Here is a 15700-nt window from a genome sequence, read left to right as displayed (position 1 = left end):
GACCCCCGATTTTTTTAGAGGGAGGGGGCGAATGTACACATGCTGACAGGGAATAAATACACCCGTTCACCATTGGAGAAAACACTCAGATAAAGGAGCAGGCATCTTCACGAACAGCAACTACAATCATTCAGAGTTGTAACTGTCAACATTAGCAAAATGTGATTGTGCAAAAGACTTATGAGGCCACAGAGTCGATTTCGTTTTCAGGGTACCTACATTTCCCAGATGCGAGAGGACCAATGGCCTGTAACAGGCAGCCCAAGACCGCATATACTTTAAGCCGCGAAATTCCCCGGGAAAACAAGTCTTGATCAAGGTATCAAGTTAAGCATCCAAAAATCATGCTTGATGATAACGCGATCTTTTGTCTCCGGTCGACTAAAATAAATCATCCCAGGATGAAACTTATCCCGCGACATTCGCTGTCTTGACTGTCCCTCCCTGAGTATCCTGTGACTTCGAGCAAAATGTAACCACAACCCCTCCCCCGAGTTGGGTTTGACATGAGTACGCTCTCACCGAATATTCAATTTCCCGCTGCTGTGATAATCGGCGATTTTGAATTCCCCTCGTGAATTAATGAGTCTTTTAATATTTAGGCGTTGAAGCTACTGTTTCAAAACTTCCAAGTTCCTTTCAACTCAATATTTGTAACGCCAAATAAAGCTATTGTCCTTGAATTTGATCAGCTTTTCTTCTCTAACATAGCAATGATCGATAAAAAAAGGGATTTTAAGTAATGAACGGTAGTATCTTCGATAGAGTGCCACGCTTGAATTTATTTGATTGAGAAATTTTACTCGATTTATCGTACTGTGTGAAAGTTTCTTCAAATTTCGTGTTTAGACAAACTGTTTGCCAACCAGTTGAACTCTTCGTTTAATAACTTACCGCTGTAACAAGCCGCTGAACTCGTTGGTTCCCTTGGCAAACTCATTGGTTCAATCAATGGCAAGAAACAGATTCCCAGTTGGAAGAACACTCCATGCAAGTATTCACGGCTCAATACAAGCAAAAGGCAGGGCTAATAAATCTAAAAAATCAATCTCCGATCACTATTTGACATGTGAACAAACAGGTTCGATTGGAACACTTTCTTCTCCAGATTTCAGTCATGAACATTCCGGGAGTGTCACGTCAGTGTTTCTCCACTTCGATCTACTCCTGATCTTGCGCATAACTCCAAGTTGGACTGGATGAAAGTTTATACACCCCGATCGAACCCTGATCTTGAACGCGATTCCATGGAAGACTGGAGCCAATGAAATCGCACAATAGAAATACACGGCGATTTGTGACTACGACGAACCCGGGCTCTGTAAAGGTGACATTGTAGAGTTTATATGGGAAAATGCAGAACACGTATAGAGCGAAGTTCAAGTCTAGAAATTTGTCAAACTTACTACATGACATTTCATAGTTCTCCTTAATCCTCACAAGGAGTTTCAGAAAAATAAGGTCCACTTCACCTTCCATACAAGGAAGACGAAACAGTGGGAAGCTGACACCGCCATCTTAGCCCAATCGACCCAAAGTTTGATATTTTTCCTATGAAAACCGAATCCAATCGGTAAATAAACACATCCGGCTCGTGGAATAGGAGATACCCGAACCCTTGAAAAGAGCGGGGCATCGAGGGAGGAAGGGAGGGGGGCGGGGGGGGGGTAAGGGGCGCACCGTCGGCTTCCATTGATACCAGTTTCGTAACTGAAGGAAGTACCGACGTTAAATAAAGTGACTTAATCTTACTAACCTCGTTTTCTCTGCCCGTACTGTTAGTTACGGACCCTTGTTTTTCCCCTTCGATTTATGGCCCAATAATAGGGAGTGTAAGCAAGTAAGACGACGACGGCTACGAGAACGACACAAAACAATAGGTTTAATTTAAAAAACAAACAAAAAAACAATAGCTCTGCACGCTCTGCACGTGCGTTTCACATTTTGATACATTTCTTGGCCATTCTCGTCCTCACGACGACGTGAAATGATCACATTTGAGATCATTTGGAGGACGCGAGCATCTGACGATAATCGTTCATTTTTCTCTCCAAACATCCACACCGTTCATACCAATTTTGCCTCCGGAATGTTCATACACACATTTTCCATGCCGAATTTAACGACTCGGAACTATCGTGAAATTATTATAATAACGGCTAAGACGGATATTTCTTCAAGACATAATTCGTCTTGATGACCTGATGCCTTGGCGGATGGTCATCATCCAACGTTGACTGCACTCACAGTCACCCATTCAATCTTACTTCAACAATGGGTGAATTTATACTTGAGATGGATCATCCGTCTGGGACGAACTTGGATAAATTAAGATAGTGCGACTGATGAGTCGTTTGTGTACAAATAAGGGTAAAAGAAATGGTTCTCCCATCTGGCCTCGGTTGTTCAAAAGGTGGATGACGCTATCCACCGGTCAACCTTTCGTCTTGCCGGTCATGTTGACCGGTCACATTTGATCGTTTTGAAAATGAAATAAATTAAAATTTCCATGCTGTTCAGTTGTTTCAGTTGTAGCAAGTCGCTGTGTATTGTCATTTGCGGAACTTTGATCTGAAATCCTGGGTGAAATGCAACAAGAACCGTTGTTGACAATGAGTGCTTTAAAGTGCTATAAGCTCTAAGCAACAACTTTTTTGGAAATCTATAACGCCAGTTTTGGTTCACGGGCCCCTGTTTTAAGAGTTATTTATTTTATATCATTTGACAGGCCAGAAACGGTACGTGACCGAGCTAAAATGAATTTGGCCGGTCATCGTGTCCGGAGACTCTCCAGAAATTATTTCGAGCCCTGGGATAAATCACTATCCAGCAACTAAACACAAGCAAAGCCAATTGAGTTATCCAGTGGATAGTGATTTATCCGGTGGATAGCGCTATCCAGCCTTGAAACGACTGGTGCCTGGTAGAAAGAAGAACTACCGGGATCATTCATCTCAGAAGGATGACCCGTCTCAAGCATAAATTTCGTCAATGATAATTAAATGTGCGACTCTTTCAATCCAAGGTCACCCAAGTCTGTGCTACCGTCATGATGGAGACGGCAAATGTGAAGAGTTTGAAGAGAAAACAAGCATCAAGGACTGTGGATTTTACACCCCTGAAGGCTTTCAAGACCAGTGGGCGGTAAATGTGACAGTTAACCCAGCCTACCACCGAAGTGAATGTCCTGAAAATGTGATCGCTGGACCTCCGTCTCGGGACTTGGTAAGCCCAACTAATGCCAGCACAATAGAAGACCTTTCTGATAATAATTATCATTGCTCAAATATTTCAGATCTAGTGGTAGCCTGTTTGGGTTGGTGTCGACTTCACTATGCTCCCAAATTAGGGAGCTCAATTTAAAAGTAACGATGTCAACAACGGAGGCGAGAAATTTATCTAGAACTGAATATTGTTTCCCTTTATTGTAATAATATCGCCATTACTCTTCATCGTTTGGCATGGAAAGTGTGTATTAAGATTCCAGGAATAAAGTCGGTTTGAACGTTTGGAGAGAAAACTGCCTCGCGCCCTTGGCTTATGGGCCCGGCTGGAGTTATCACTAACCTTTGGTTGAGAGGTATCAGAACCTATAGGTTTCCATGGTATTTAATACTGGTTAGCGCGAACCATGCTTCGAGTAACACCCGGGCTAGATCAATTACTGGGAAATCATTTTACTCAGCGAAACAACTTAGACAAAGGAAAGCGCTCACGCTTTCATTCGGAAATTTTACTTTGCCCTCAAAAGAACAGCTCAGACTCCTCATCTGGCATTTTGGTATCTATCTGGCTGTGGGAGAAACAGTGCTAAATATCTTACTTTAATCGTCGTGCCAATTCTCTTAGAATTGAATTTGTTCCTTTTCTTTAGCATTTCCTTCCTTATTAAAATTTGTTTGTTCCTTGAATAGGTTTGCCAGTCATCCCTTGAAGATTCCTTCAACCAAAAGCACGCTTGGGGTCCCTGTGGCGTTAACAGGGATGGTAATTTTTGGCTCGAAGTGACATTTAACCACTCTGTGGTACCTGCAGCAGTGGTCATTTACATTGGTTCCGATGGCAAAACAGCTTATAGCGATTATGAGGAGGAAACTGTCATAGTAGAGCTCATCGACAGTTCAGGACAAGTGCTTCCGTCGGGAGGTGATGAAACCAAATTCTCGTGCAAGAGTAATCCTGCCGTGGTTCCGATTTACCATGATATGACAAAACCATTTTTCTATGCGAGAAAAGTTCGTGTCAGTTTCAGGTCATTCTTGGTCGCCATAGCGGGAGTGGCCCTGCGTTCGAGAGCCTCATTTGATGTTGTTGAAATGTCCAAGTGCAGACACGACGAGATTTTTAGCCCTCGGACCCAGCACTGCCACAAGTACATGTGCCAAAGACCTTCTTGTTACAAACTAGCAGTAAAGCATGCTTCAGTCAAATGTGAGGGGACTGAGGAAGGGCAGATCTGCTCAGTAACTTGTAAGCCCGGGTACCGGCCTTTCAGGCCCTTCAAAATGGTTTGCTTGAATAAGGAGTGGCAAGGAATCATCAGAACATGCCAACCAGTCAGCTGCGGTATTCCCAAAATTCCCAATGGTAAAGCGGGTAAGTCGTTGTTGTTCTCTAACCGGGGGAGCAGGATGAGCGCACTCACGTCCTACCAATGTATGGCCCGGCTTGGCGTCTTGTGGTTGGAGTTAATTGGTTCTCTACTCTGCTGCCAGAGATTTTTCCTCGGGTACTCCACTTTTGCCCTCGACAATTAAATTACAGTCTCCCATATTAGGACAGTTAGTCCTATGCTATAAAAGCTTAAGACTTGAATAAAATATAATTATTATGATCATTCTTGTTATCATCATTATTATTATCATAATTACATAATGATGATGATGGTAATGATGATGATGATGATTATTATTGTTATCATTATAATACCAGAATCCTTAAAGTCTTGCTCTTTTCACGTATGGTGCTGAGTTCAATACATGAGCTTAGGGAAGTCATGAGTCTTCTGGACTGATGACTACCCTAAGCTCATGGATTTATTATTATTATTATTATTATTATTATTATTATTATTATTATCATTATTATTGCTATTATTATTAAGAACATAACAGTGTGCTTTTCGATTAATTAAGGCGTCTGAAATGTTATATTATACCCCCAAACTTGAAATCAAGTCAGGCCTAGCTCTCCTTGTGAACAGATTGCGTCCAACACGAAAAAGCAAAACTTACTTCTAGCGTATTTGATTCAAGCGAATCGTACTGTCTCGTCTTTGACTTTTTCAGATTGTCCAGAAGGACACACTTTCGGCAAAAAGTGCTCCATCAAGTGTGTACCACAGGCCAAAATGAAAGGAGGTGAAGGATATGTGACGTGCGAAGATGACGGAAAATGGTCTGCACAAACCTCCTTCTGTGTGATGACCTGTCCAAATTTGAGCACTCCAGAGAACAGCGAGCCAGTGGTGGAGAGCAACTGTATCGGCAGTAAAAGAACATATTTACCCGGTATGTCCTGCAAATTTCGATGCAAACCTGGTTACATGGTGAAAGACCGAGACGACCAAGGGCGGAGGCATTTCAAAATACGATGCACTAAAAGCGGGCAATGGACTCACTCAAGCTGTGAACCAATAATCTGTACGGAAATTGCTGCCAACCTGAAAATCTGGTATAACTGCACGAACGGCAATGCAATGGGAAGTGTTTGTTCCAATGATTGTCCAGGCGAGGAGGTATGTAAAGCCTTGGTATTGTAGACTTCAATCAACAAACAACAATTTGAACGCACTTTAATACATCAGGTAGAACAAGCATTTCGATGTAGTGTTTCACATGTGATGAAGAGATCGAGTAATTCAAGCGATCGAGTGTCAATTAAGTGGCTCAACTAAAAGAGAGACAAAATTTCGGTTACAAAATATATCTAGATGAAATGAAACCTGAACAGTAATTAATACATTCATTGACAAATCGTACTTCTTTTATAGGCCATATCGTGTTGTTTCTAGGCCATAATTGGGCACTACTGACGATGCCAAAAACATAAGGAGACAAATCGATTAATCGATGCAATTTGCGCAATTGTAGAAGTCCTCACAAATGGACGGCTACGAGTAATGGTTTTCTGTACTGAGCATGCGCATAAGATTTGGAGGCCGACATTTTTCAAAGTGCGCGTGCTCAGAACGGAAAACTCGTACTCGTATTAAGTACTAGCAGTCCATTCTCGTCACCAGAGTAATCCGAGGCTCTGGGAAACTCTATGCGAGAGAACGTGCGCCGTAGGATTCTTATGGCGAAAAATTGGCTATTTGAACCTTACGGCGCCTGCTCACTTCTCGTGCTAACATGAATACACCAATTACAGAGGCTTTTGATGGTTCTCCACGAAAACCAATAAGAAGACACTTTGCTTCAGGATTCCCCAGAGCTCTTCTCTCCCTCAGTAAAGAGAAGAGCTCTGGGGTCCGTCGAGATTGTTAGCAGTCGTCCTAGTCCTCCGATCTTAAAGCTGTGTCCCTAATGTCTTGGAGTCCGCATCACATTGTAACTATTTGCGACGACTTTTCAATGTCCCGCTCTTTCCTTGTAGAGACATATTGCTAAATGAAAGTTATTTTAATCCGAAGTGTCTTTTTCCGTTGGCCAGGTTCATACGGTCAAGTGCGAAGAAGATGGTCAGTGGAGTGAGCCCATGAAGCGTTGCAAATCTCCAAGCGCGGGTGTCTGTTCAGCGCCTAAAGCACCCACTGGAGTTCTATTGACCTGCGAAGATCACTATCCTGGCGGTATATGTAAGGCCAAATGTAAAGATTTCGGCTTCGACGTCGTTGCAGCGGTAAGTCTTAAACATAAGCGCAACTTTAAAAAACATTCGCATTCTCACAGTTGGACTGGAAGGAACATAGGGTGGAGGCTGATGTGGGGAAGCCTCCATCGCATTCTCGTTCCCTTCAAATCATGTCTACAGTGAGTTATTTAATAATTAGAAGCATTTGGTCGCTACTTCATTACTTGGCACCTGTTACGGTAGGTACTTGGTAAATTTGTCATTTAGTGGTTATCTACGAAGTAATAAGTTCTCACTAAAACATTTAGTTATAAACACGAGCGATAAAAAATAAGAACGACGTTTCTACTGCTCCACGGTCATTTTCAAGTTAGAGTTCGTGAATAAAATTTCCGCATATATACAATTTCTGAAACAATGGAATGAAGGTAAAAGCTAAGTATTTACATACGAACAATAAAAATAACAGAATGCGAAAATAAAGTGTAAATAAGAGGTGAAAAGAATGAAAACTATTGGAAGTGTTAAGCAAACAGCTTTGCGCGGATAGAATCACTTTGTTTGTTTAATTTTGGCTTAAGGTCCCCAATGCTGAACCGTGGTTTTAAACTTTCTTCAAACTGGCAACTTTTTCATCAAGAATGCGAACGCCTAAAGGAGATCTTCACACGTTTGTATTATCCAGAGCCCCTCATACAAAACACCATCAGGGTTTTCATTGAAATGAAGGTGACGGGGAGCACACGCCCCCCGCAACAAGCAGGTGAAATTCCCGTCACAAAAAATACCCCTGCCCTTCAAAGATCAGAGATCAGCAAACAAACTACGCGAGCACCTTAATGATCTTAGCCGAAAGATAAATACCGAAGTGCATCCTGTCTTTACAAGCCGCAAGATCAAACATGAGCTTAAAGCTATGGAACCTAAACCTCCAATTGTCAACCAGCAAAACGTTGTTCATTCCTTTCAGTGTGATCTGTGTGATGCAGATTATGTCGGCTTTACAAGCCTACACTTATATCAACGTGTCGAGGAGCATAAACGATCGGTAATCGGCAATCATGTGAGAGAACAACGTGGAATCAAGCCATGTGAAATGGCCAAGAACTTTAGGGTCCTGAGGAAGTGCTCGAACAGGTTCGATTGTTTGATTTTTGAAATGTTTTTTATTCGGGACCTTAAGCCAAAATTAAACAAACAAAGTGATTCTGTCCGCGCAAAGCTGTTGGCTGAACACTAGTTTTTTTAACCAATAGTTTTCATTCTTTTCACCTCTTATTTACACTTTATTTTCGCATTCTGTTATTTTTATTGTTCGTATGTAAAAACTTAGCTTTTACCTTCATCCCATTGTTTCAGAAATTGTATATATGCGGAAATTTTGTTTACGAACTCTAACTTGAAAATGACCGTGCAGCGGTCGAAACGTCATTCTTATTTTTTATCGCTCGTTTTTATAACTAAATGTTTTAGTGGTTATCTATTGCACAAAATTATCTAAACACGGTAAAATCTTCAGGGTTAGGACTAGGGTTAGCGTTAGGATGAGCGTCGGGGTTAGGTTAGGGTAATTGTATAATTACTGAACGTTTAATACCTTGTTTTAAAAAAATTGAAACAATAGAAAAAGAGACACCAAGTAAGCTACCCCTGTTACGCAGGCATGCCGCGAGCTAGAACAGAAAAGCGCTATCACGAGGCTGGTTTCGGTTGACTACGATTCAGTTAATCTTCCACTGCATGCTTTAAGCTGACTTGTAATTGGTGTTGCGAAGATATTTAGTGGTTCCCCTATGACACATTTTATTGTGCATGCGCAGAAGGATTAAGGGCACATGGTTCCTGTATTTTCTCTTCCAGTTCGGCAATATTTTGTAAGCAAGATGAGATTAAATTGTTGATGTCCTTATGAATTTTTCTGGACCTAGGACCGAGAAATAATCCCGACGAACAATCAGACTTGAAGAACAATAAGCACAACACGTAGATCATTACATTTGTTATCACATACAGGGCAAAATTGCGGAATTCTGATTGGCTGAGACGGAGGGCATTTCTTCTTAATCACGAGGACACTTTTGGTAATCAAGAGGGCATTATTGCTTGATCCTGATTGGTTAACAGTTGCTTATCTAGAGCAAGCGAAGTTACAAGAGAATCCTCTTCCAGATTGTGACTTTTTTCAAAGTTTTCCAAATTGCCCTAGTCGCTTCGCGATGCGGGCAATTTTGTGAAAATAGTACGTGTGAAAATAATCCTTTATTGCCCTCAGGCCCCTAAGATTACATATATAGAGCGAACACGGATATCTGGGTTATTATTACTATTTGTGTTGGTGCGTAAACCATTAAGAAATTCTTCTCTTTGATTTAAGTGCAGTGTATAACTGAATGATGTAGCGACGAAAAAGCTTCGTATAATTTGCGAGACCCGTGAGTCTTGCTTCGTAGCAGTGGAGTGTTTTTATACGATTGTGCCATACCGGGGGAAAATGAATGTTAACACTACTTACTTTAGGGGTTTTGGTCACGACCTGGGGCCCGTTTCTCGAAAGTCCCGAAACTTGTCGGGCCATTTTCGGGTGTCACAATTCCCTCTGTATCTCAAGAACGGAGAGGATTTAAATCGTCAAATATCACAGTAAGTTTTGTTTTTGTTACCTTAAATTGAAAACATGTTAAAAGATCGGCTTTCAAAAACAAAAGGTTGGCAGTTTCACAAATGGCTTTTCGGGCGCTATCCACTACATAAATCACTATCCACTGGATACCTCAATTGGTTTTTCTAGTTCTTATCCGCTGGATTGTGTTTTGGCAATGTCGTTTGTGCGACCTTATGCTATGCGCGATAAGTATTGACAATTTTATCACTCTTTGCAGGGTCAGTTTTACGGTAATATACGTTATGCAAATGAAATAAGGAAAATACGAAATTTATCAATCAGCCCACGTGATTCTCGTGATCCTGTTCTATTGCAGGGCAACGAAGAAAAGTGGCGGGTGACTCTAACGTGCAGTCAGAAGCTTGACTGGTACCCAGATCCCTCTCGTTTACTCTGCGTGCGCAGTTGCGACAGAGTCTACATTGCTGATGGGTGGTGCGATCCAGTGAACAATAACAAACATTGTCGATGGGACGGTGGAGATTGCTGCCGTTCGACCGCCAAGAACAGAATTGTTCGCCCTATGCCCAGCTATTGTACAGCTGCTTGCGCCTGCAAAGATCCAGAGGCTTCTGAAAATCAACCAGACGATAACGAACCCGATGACGAAGGTGATAGCATACCTGATGGAAGTGGATCTGTGGATGGTCAGTACAAGACCTCAACGTAGATATCTTGTGCTTCGTCTCCGTCAGCAACAGTAGGAACTTTAAGATCTACAACGGCGACGTCTACGAAAACGTCACTTCAAAATATAAACTTTTTTCCACCTCTTTTACGTCATACAATGTTAGCGAAGTATCCCAAAAAAAAATTGGTGCGAGCGATTTAAGGGTAAAAAGAGAGAAAGAAAGATTCTCTGTTGCATGCTAACTTTGTTGTCAAAACCTCAAATTTGGTGATTTCTCGCCGCTGTTAAGCAGAGTACCGCAAGAACATTATTAGGGAGCTTACTCACGCGCGTTTTTGAGACGCGGACGGCAACCGGAAGAGAACATGTCGCGTGCCAGGACAGTGGTGTCTCCCAGATTGTTATACTAATCATCTCTAATGGAGAAAGATACTCGGCAATGTAAATGTGGTTGGTGAAGACAAGTTAAACGGGAAAACAGCTCGCTTCCAATTGCCGTCCGCGTCTCAATAACGCTCGTGCTTAAGGAATCTCGAAAGGGTTTTTAGCTGCGTGTGCGCTCGTAATCTGCACACGCAATAAAAATTCGCGTCAGCTGAATGAATCAAATTTCTATCAAAAGTATCGCGCGCAACACACCGGAAGAGAAAATACGGCGTAAAATCGCACGAACCGGAAATAAAACCTGGGGAAAAAAAATTGTCTTTATCTCGAAATTTTGCTCGGTGACCTATCTTGATTTTTTGCATGCACGTATCATTCACGATGGCACTTCCAATAAAAAGGTCTCGGGGAAAGTTATCTGGTACAATTTTCTGTAAAATATAAAACGCCTCTTTTTGGTTGTATCTTGAATTCTACTACATAACTTTTTGTCATACTATCTAAGAAATTAAAGTATTTACCGGTAGGTAGATTTCCAATAAAGAAATAAAAACGGTAGGTCACCGACTTAGATTTTAAGATAATTTTCAAAAAACGAAATTTAGAGGGCCTTTTTGTGGACCTGGCGTGTTGCCATGGTAACCGATGTGACGTCATAAGTACCCTCAAAGTATTACCCAACAATGAAAACTACACTATGAAATATCCTTCTTTGGTATCTATCTTTCATCGTTTCACAAACACTATAGCAACGAAAAACCCTTTCGAGCCTCCTTAAGCTGCCAATGTAATATTGTTCGAAGCGTACCGCAAAGTGATACACAATTATTTCTCCTCTTTTAACCAATGATGTTATTGTTTTGTGGCGTTGCCGTTGCTGTCGCCGTCGTCGTTTCTAAAAATCCCTAGTGTCTATAAGATGCGAGTGAGGACGAACAGACATTTTGTCCGATGATTTTTACTCCAACTTTTGCAGTGTTACTGTGTTAGTGAAAATCAACGTTTCGCGAAAGTGACGTAAGCGCCAATGCGAAGAAACAGGGGAACGGCCGTGAATTCAAAAACACATGATCGGAACGCTTGATTGTGATTGGCTCGCACCTGGTTAAGGGAAAATCAAATCTTAATGCGAGAGTTTTCAAAGATATTGTCAAATTTTTATATTATTCATGTGCAACACAACCCATTTGGTGGTTATTTTGTTATACAAGGTATATCTATTTCATTTAACTAAAATGCATATTGCATAAATCTAAACTACGTTATTTACGGAAAACTCTTTCCGTTAAAACCCGACGCCTCTTGAGCCAGCGATGAAAAATGAAAAAAAAAAAGCCTATAATTTTACACATTATTCAATGAACCTGTTCATTAATTAAGGATAACTTGGCTGTCAAATTAATTAGAACACTAGCGGTCAGTTAAGTTACAATTTTTTTTGGATCGGAGTTATCGCAATGTGCAGTCTTCATTTTGGTGACATAATCTTTTTTGATAGACTTGGTTTCGTTTGAGTAATGCAACGCTTCCTTGTTCAGACAGGGCTAGTTAAGAAAAAAAAACTCGCCATAATCAATAACAGACAAAACGTTGAATTGCCGGCTTGGATCCGTTTGTATTTGATACCACCTCTTTTGCAATGCTCGGTAAAGAGCTCCCCCCTCAGTTCTAACCCAATACACAGCCAGTTTTATGGGTAAAATTGAGGCTGTCTACATCACTCGACATGGCGCTCTTCATCCAGAGTGAGCCGCGCTATGACAAGCCATGTTAGTGTTATCAGTTTTAATAAACTTAAAATACTCGTTCTGCACGTGAGGCACGCGTTTTACTGCATTACTCTACAAGTATTCAACGTAAAACTGAATTGTTCATTAGAGCGACTTTCATATGACCTTGAAAAATAAACTTGAAAACAGAACGTAAACAAAAATGCAAAACATTTAATTGGCTTATCGAACAAAAACGAACGAGCGCGCGAATTTTCATTCATTTGACTTAGCGTACGCGGATGCAAACAATGTCATCTCTCCATGGAAGTTTCTAGAAAGCGATGGGTATTTCGCTTTGACGTCATTTGAAATTCGGGCAATCGAGCTCTTTACTGCTCATATTTGGAGTTACCTTTGCGGGAGTAAGGAGAAGCTTTGTTTTAATCTTGTCAAACATTGGTCCGTGAAACAAACGGCGAACACTTTTTCATGGTTATGCGAAAGTCGTTCTATCTGCCTTTACTTTAAAATCGTTTCTATCAATCCAGTTGTAGGACTACTAAACTCATTTTTCAACGCTCAGTTAATTTTTGACACGTTGTTTTCGATTCGTAGACTTATTCTCATCATTTATTCAACAACATACCATGTGTGATTGTATATTGTAGTGATATTTTTTTAAAATAAACTTTATTCTCGAACACTTAACAAACAAAATAAAGTGAATTTTCAACAAACGAAGGAACAAGGAGAGGTAGACATGCGCTCTCGCGGATGAAAACGAAATGACAACTTTTACCCCGGGGAGATTTTAAGCCCGTGCAAACAGACGCAAAGTGTTGGCCAACAACTCCCAACATTGGTGTGGTCACACTCGAGAGAAACGCAGCGTAAGACTAGTGTTGACACTACTCTCTGGTGTTTTGAATCCCTAGAGGAACACTGAACAATAGAACCTTGAATTAACGCCAGTGTTAATTCAAGGTGTTACATTTAGAGTCCGTTTATACACCATTTTACATGTTGTTGCGTGTTGATGGGAGTTTCTGCCCGAAGTTTGAAAGTGGTCAAACTTCCCAACATTTCTTTTATTTCGTGATCACCGAAGCGTAGCACAACAATGTTGGATCGTTTCCAGGGTCTCTCTCTCTTCTCTGTCTCCCTTGGCAGAGAAGAGAGACCCTGGAAACGAGGCTGTTATTCCATCTCGTTCTCGCTGAACAATTCGTGCGAAATATAACCGATTACTTCGATACCTCTCACACACAAAAAATGAATCTCAAATTAAGATGCACTACACCGAGACACTGTAACCGTTTCTTCGCCCAACGCTCGCTACTAGCGCTTGTATAAACATATGACGCACCGCGACAAATGGCAAGATGTTTTTCCACAATTACGTTCACGTGATCTCTTGTTCTTCGGCCATTCTCTTCGACGTCATTATTACCCAAGACTTACTTCCGGGTATTTGGTGTAAAAACGTCATCATTTCCCGATTATTCCGTTCGCGCTTGTGGTATACCAGATACGTATTACTATATCACTGTGGTTGTTTACCATTGAGAAAAAATTTCCGGAAATTCGGGTTGGTTTGTAGTGGAACACGACTCTTTGGCTCATTCCACTGAAAAATTTCCGGGAGTAGCGGAACGTCTGAAAAGGTTGTCCTGTTTTCCTGTTGGAAACTTTATGATGGAAATGTGTGTTCCATTTACAAGTTATGAAAGGTCTAACCAGTTCCAGGCCATTCACAGCCATGTTTTAATTTTGGCGCGTAAAATCGCAATGCCCTGGCGGCGAACGTTCTTTAGATAAATGGAACACGTTTTTCACCTGATGGAAATTTCCACCGAAATTTCCGGAAATTTTTTGTAAATGGTAAACAACCTTTAACTCAAAATGTACGCGCACATCCTTGTTCCCAGAGGCCCTGGAAACGAGGTTGATGCGGGGCAATAAATTAAATTATCGGTCTGTCATAAGCATGAGTCCACTTTTCATAGAGCAGACAAGTAAGTGTTCCAAGGACTTCGTGTATTTTGCCGTGAGTACGTGCTAAAATCTTAATTCCGAGCGTGGGTATGAATATTAAATTTCAATTCTTTCCTTTGCAATTGATCTTATTTTCGTCGTAAGATCGTAATGTTTTTAAAGATACTGTTCATTTGTTTGCTTTCCTTTTTATATGATAATGGGAGCTGAATGTGGGCCACAATTTCCATGGCAGTAATAATTAGGATGATAGCTAAAGATTTATACGGCATTCAGCATTAGCTGTAAAATATGATATTCAAAACAGTATTCGAATTAACAACTGACTCAAAGCAAAGCATTTTTTTCATACCGCTTGGGCCTAATTGTACAAGCACTGTTGAGGATGCTTAACACTTACGAGGCTCGGAATTGAGTCAATCCACCCAACAGTTTGCAACCAAAAAAAAAAATTCTTTGGCCAATTGACCTCAACAAAAGTACCATCCAATGAGTGATTTGCCTGCGGCTGAAACTTGAGCAACCCTTCTGTTCTCTATTGGAATTTTATATCCAAAAGGCCGCATTGTGATCGTCGCAACTGAACTCTTTAGTTTGCGCTTTTAGCCTCTAAGTAATTCTTCTTGTCGAGCGATTGGAGTAAGCACCTTTGGAATTCGTCGCCAATCTCGTAACATTGCCATGGATTTCCATTTCAGTTCTGAGGGACAGCATCTACGGCTGTTGGCTTGGATTTGGTTTGGCTTGTTAGGTAAGCATACTGATTTCGCCAAGACCCGGGTCTTTTTACAGGAGAATGTGACACGGACTGGATCAGACGCATACGTGTTTCTAAAATTTCAATCAGGGCTACGTGCCGTTTCATACTAACAGCTGTGCCAAATTATTTAAACCAGTCACATCCTGGAACATTGTTTGAAATGATCGCTTTCAATTTTCAATCCCAGTTAAAGTCGTTAAAGTCCTCATAAACCGTTTGGAATTACCTGTAAAAAGTAACCAATTGGTTTCAGTTGTCCATCCTGGCATCGTTTGAAGAACGAGGCATTTTTATCCATATGCAAATTGGTGTTGTTTCGCCGTTTATATGCTCTAACCGTCTTTTGCTAATGTCGTTAACTGCAATCATGGACAAATCCTTTGGGGCAATTCCATGTTTTATCTGTCGATCAATCCAATTTTTCTCACATATTCTGGATTTTTTTGAAATCCCCCCCATTCAATGTTGCTTGGGGAAAATGAAGTGACTGAACAGTGTGCAGGACTGAAAGTGGACCAGTTTATGCCCAAGGCGGGGGGGATTGTAGCTACAGTAATTCCTTGTGGATGGGGTAAATGTACATTTTGGCGAAAGTATAGAATACAGGGCACATTAATTATGAAATAGGAATAGGCCATTTCCGAGTTCAAGCCTGCCTCATCTTCAAAGCGACTCTAAGTGCGAAGTATTTGTTATGAAAATTAGTCTTCATTCATATGTAAAGTCGAACGAATTACCATTACAAAAACTTCGCACTTGGA

The 15700-nt window shown here is 41.1% G+C and overlaps 2 protein-coding genes across 7 annotated transcripts in view; both read left to right on the top strand.

The window, feature by feature from the left end:
* Positions 1–12072, top strand: part of LOC138028780 (pappalysin-1-like) — a 43024-nt gene extending 30952 nt beyond the window's left edge. For all 6 annotated transcript variants that reach the window (XM_068876421.1, XM_068876400.1, XM_068876435.1 and 3 more), the window contains 5 exons: positions 3026–3225; positions 3915–4596; positions 5289–5737; positions 6655–6843; positions 9774–12072. In XM_068876421.1, coding sequence (XP_068732522.1) covers positions 3026–3225; positions 3915–4596; positions 5289–5737; positions 6655–6843; positions 9774–10127 — 1874 coding nt within the window. In that variant the 3' untranslated portion in view covers positions 10128–12072. The remainder of the gene's footprint in view (positions 1–3025; positions 3226–3914; positions 4597–5288; positions 5738–6654; positions 6844–9773) is intronic.
* Positions 12073–14738: 2666 nt separating this feature from the next.
* The window catches only part of LOC138029145 (immunoglobulin superfamily member 10-like), a 21488-nt gene continuing 20526 nt past the window's right edge, over positions 14739–15700 (top strand). Inside the window, exon 1 of the mRNA XM_068876845.1 lies at positions 14739–14930. Coding sequence (XP_068732946.1) covers positions 14861–14930 — 70 coding nt within the window. The 5' untranslated portion in view covers positions 14739–14860. The remainder of the gene's footprint in view (positions 14931–15700) is intronic.

Source organism: Montipora capricornis, chromosome 2 (assembly GCF_036669925.1).
Source record: "Montipora capricornis isolate CH-2021 chromosome 2, ASM3666992v2, whole genome shotgun sequence".
In the NCBI taxonomy this organism is placed as follows: domain Eukaryota; kingdom Metazoa; phylum Cnidaria; class Anthozoa; order Scleractinia; family Acroporidae; genus Montipora; species Montipora capricornis.
This window is presented reverse-complemented; position numbering and strand designations above follow the sequence as displayed.